The sequence below is a fragment of the Ananas comosus genome, linkage group 8, assembly GCF_001540865.1.
Source record: "Ananas comosus cultivar F153 linkage group 8, ASM154086v1, whole genome shotgun sequence".
NCBI lineage: Eukaryota > Viridiplantae > Streptophyta > Magnoliopsida > Poales > Bromeliaceae > Ananas > Ananas comosus.
The window spans coordinates 9,523,104-9,527,334 of record NC_033628.1 but is presented as its reverse complement, the minus strand read 5'-3'; the positions used below and the strand labels follow the sequence as shown (position 1 = coordinate 9,527,334).

The 4,231-nt window shown below is 38.7% G+C and overlaps 1 protein-coding gene across 1 annotated transcript; it reads right to left on the bottom strand.

Annotated features, from left to right (window-relative positions):
* On the bottom strand, window positions 624–4,231 carry LOC109714544 (F-box protein PP2-A13). The gene is made up of 3 exons (XM_020239217.1): window positions 3,622–4,231; window positions 3,361–3,479; window positions 624–1,307 (listed from the first exon to the last, which is right to left on the bottom strand). Exons 1-3 carry the CDS (start codon window positions 3,949–3,951, stop codon window positions 878–880), a joined length of 879 nt encoding a protein of 292 aa, XP_020094806.1. The 5' UTR covers window positions 3,952–4,231; the 3' UTR covers window positions 624–877.

Below are 4,231 nucleotides of genomic sequence, written 5' to 3'. Positions count from 1 at the left end.
CACTAATCCACTTCCACCACCCCAGTCATGTTGAAACAAAAGACCAGGTCATGTTGAAACAAAGAGACCCCGGAGTAATTAGAGATCCACATTCCACACCATGAGAACAGGATATTTTGCCATCCATTTATCAATTTGCGTCGCAACATAATTCAATAGGTAAAAACGTGCCGAGCTTATTTGAACTATAGATCATTTTGAGCTTATTTGAACTATAGATCATTTTGAATTCACTGCCCAAACTTCTTAAAATTTTAATTTTACTGCTCAACTTTCCAAGTTAGCTGATTTGATTTAGTCAATAATACAGCACCTTCAAAATTTAAACTAATTACTTTAATACATTTATAGTTGCGAGAATTTTATGAAGTTTATACTAACTAAATTTATAAAGATAAACGACGCATTTAAATTTTGGAGTCAAAATGAAAAATTGAATGCTGATTCCAAATAGTTCATAATTGGAATAACTGCTGAGCATTTTTACCAATTCAATATCATAATAATACGTTGCACAAGAGGACATGGTGAAATTGGCTAAAAAGGTAATACCCTTACTCCTAATGAGGCCATATAGAGAAGCATAATTTAGTACTTTTATCATGAGTAGAAGCAACACCAACTAAAAAAAAAAAAATTATTACTGGTTACTGAAAAACAGAAACAGAACCACTCAAACATATGGGATCAGACAACTATTCTCTTGCAAACTCTCTTTTTAATTCACAAGAAAAGCCCCTCACAGCAGATCAAAACTGTTTCTACAAACTAATATATACATGTTACAGAGCATACCAGATGCCTAGGGAAAAAGCAGGCCAGTACCCTAGTATGCATTCCTGTTCCAGTAAACTACACTGCCCACCCCTAAAAGAAATTACATGCAAGCTGTATAAGCCTTTCCCTGCCTAAACCCCTTTGGGTATATTACCGCGGAGTCGACGCAAAGACCGCCTTTCGTGTGTGTGCAATCGATTTGCGTCATCGAGAACTTGAGTTTGGTCGGTACACTCGAGTTTGGTACAATGAAATCGCCGACGTGGTACAAGATCCAAGCGCCGGGCTCGGCCAAGTGACAATGGGTTCGAGCGTGCTGACCATCTGCGGTGGAAAGCTGAAACTGGACGGGCTTTTTCTCCCAGCCATGGACGTGCTCGGAGTTGCAGAGTCGGCGGCCCAATCGCCTGTAGGCCCGGCCCAGATGGAGTCTGAAGTACAGGCTGTATTTACCTGCCGGGAAGCAGAAGTCGACTTCTCCGGCCGCTTCAAACCACCAAGTTTGCATGAGGTATGCCACGGATCCGAATCTGCGTGAATTTGTTTTCCATTAGTTGAATTTTCAAGTGGCACCAGTAAAGAGGATTGATTATATGGCTTCATGATAAAAGAGAAAACAATTACATACAAGCAATTTTTACGTGGGTAAAGGTGTGTTCGCTCTTTTGTTAGTGTCTCAAAGACAGTTGGCAGTGAAAAATAATAGTTATAAATAAATGTTCGCCAAGTAGATGAGGTTGTTCCAAAATCAATAAAGGGAGAGTTTAGATGTTATACATGATATACAAATTAAAAAACGATATTCTCTTTTTTTTTTTGAAAAAAGAAGAGTATATTAATTAACATCAAAAAGAGAAAAATATAAAAGACTCCATTTGCTAATCAAACAATTAGCTAAAATGTACTGCATAATGCCCAGACCCACACTTTTTGTTTGTATGCTGAAGCCGAACAAAGGACCGTACCAATACTGATAAATAGGTTCTGAATCAATAACAATCATACAAGGATGTGCTGGAGCAAATCCGTATGCCGAAAGGCTTCAGAAGAAAAGTTGATGTTAACGTTTCTATTTAGCGTATGAAAGTCCAAAAAAGCATTATTGATTGACTGTAAGTGTAGCACAAAATTTAAACAAGGTTTTGATCTTAGTTTTTCTTAGTACTTTCTCCCATGATTACCTGCATCGCCAATTATTAGAACCAACAAAATTCTTCCTTATATTGTTTTCAACATAAAACTAGAAACAAACAATATCAGACTCCCTTCTTAATTCCTAAAACAACAGATGCGTGAAACCAGCTAATTGCTTTTCCACACGACAGACCCAACAGAATGACAAGATTCATAAAAACCCTAGATAAAAGAAGAATCTACTAGTCTAGAAAGTAAAAAATAAATAAATAAATTGCAAACAACTATGAAGCAAACCTATTACGTTTGTAAGCAATTAGTTAGCTTAAAAAGCAGCTTCTAAATTACAACTCCTAAAAGTTGAATCTACTTGAGAAGAGTGTTTTAACATTTTAAACTAAACACTTTCCCCACGTCTAGGCTCAAAACTTTTTAATAAGCCTCAGAACTCGAGTTTGAATTAATGGGCAGAGGCGGGCTTTTTTTAAAAAAAATTAAATAGCAGATACCATCTGAAAGTTGAAACTGTCTTTTTCCTTTCTTTTTTTCCCTAAAAACTTAAGCCACTAGATGACGATGTACAATGTTTTATAGTTGGCACACACAGAAACAACATTAAATAGTTGAGATTACCTTATTCTAATGGACAAACCAAACTATATACTTGTCCGAAAGGTACCGGACTCTATTGCTGTGCTTACAACAAATCAATAAGTTCATATCAGGACAAGAGCCTCTATTAAATGACTAATTAAAAGACAATACACATGTCAAGGTGGAGAACAAGCATGCCTAGGCTACTAAAACAACCGAGAATTCTAGAAGTCAAAAAATATTATATGAGAAAATTTGGATTAGGATGCTAGAAAAGGAAAAATCACATGTAAAAATTTGATCTTGAACTTGAGTTTTCAATTAAAAAAAAGGGCTTAATTACAAATCACTTACTTTGGGACTGGCTTTATTTTCCACGATTTACTAAGTTTCTTTCCAAAGACATCATTTTACACTCATTTTAACATAAATCTATTCATCCAATTTGGTGGAAAAAATAAAAAAGCACCATTAAATGGCTGAAAAAATTATTGAGAACAATTCACTGGATCTATCTCTTTTTCCCCCAAAATGGATTGAAGGTATGATCTCTGTTACCTCCAACCAATGCCTCCGAAGAAAATTGCTCTTTTTCTATCTACAACAATAGACAACAGCGTCGAGATTCGCGAGAAAATAATATTTTAGTAGTGTCTTAAGAAGGGATAAAAAAGAGTACAGCTTATAGCAAATGAACTAATTCTCTAAAGTAAGTACAGTGCAGAGAGATCCCTGAGAAAATAATAGTTATTTAAAAAATTAAAAGTTCGAATAGTAAAATGATATCGAGTCGTAGAAAACACATAGTAAAAATTGGTACATATATCCAAAACAAAATAAGAAAAAATTTAATACCTAGATTCCTCTGTTGAGATGTGATTCCAATATCTCCTATCATCAACACCAGTGATCGCCAACCCCTTGGATGAAATCGCCATGCAAATCCCGCTCCTGCGCTTCTCCATCCAAAATTCCTACAAGAAACCACAACAAAAGCACCAAATCAATCAACACCCATCAACAAATACTATAAGAACCCTAAATTTGGGGGAAAAGAAAAACCAATTTACGGATGAAATTCTACAAAAAAACTTGATCTAAGGATCGAACACTCACCTTGTTGCCACCATCGAAGCGAATCGGGCGACAGAGCCTCGCGTAGATCTCCTTCTTACACACGAAACCCTTGCCCCTCTCCGCCCCCTCCGATACGAAGCTCATCAGGTACCCGTGGTTCTCCGGGAGCTTCGCCTCCCACACGAAGTCGGCGGCGGCGGCGCCCCGGAACGCGCGGCTGAGCCGCGCCGCGTCGCAGATCTCGCGCGGCTCTAGGCGGAGGAGCACCGCGGCGACGCAGCTCTCCGGTAGGTCGCCGAGCCCCGTATCCGCCCCCTCCGCGCCCACCTCCCCCTCCGGCCCCATGATGCTCGACACCCCAGCCCCCATCCCCCCCAAACCCTAACCCTAGCAACTCCCCCCGCCGCCGCTCGCGCCGGAAACTAGGGTTTTGGTGTCGACGAAACAACGACGATGGCGACGGCGAGGAGAGGTGACGAACGGAGTTACGAACGCTAATCGATTTTTTTCTGCTGAGAATGGCTTTTATATTATTTTCTTTTCTCTTTTTCGCTACATTCCTATTCCCATTCCAATCCCAATATTATTATATTAATTAAAAGAAAAAGGAATACGCCGAAAGTAACAGGAGAGATTTTTTCTTTTTTTT

Coding starts and splice junctions, on each gene's coding strand:
- LOC109714544 (XM_020239217.1), bottom strand. CDS start 3,951: ATGGGGGCTGGGGTGTCGAGCATCATGGGGCCGGAGGGGGAGGTGGGC. Junction 3,480..3,621: donor GCTTCGATGGTGGCAACAAG/GTGAGTGTTCGA, acceptor GGTTTCTTGTAG/GAATTTTGGATGGAGAAGCG. Junction 1,308..3,360: donor ATCTCAACAGAGGAATCTAG/GTATTAAATTTT, acceptor AAATTCACGCAG/ATTCGGATCCGTGGCATACC.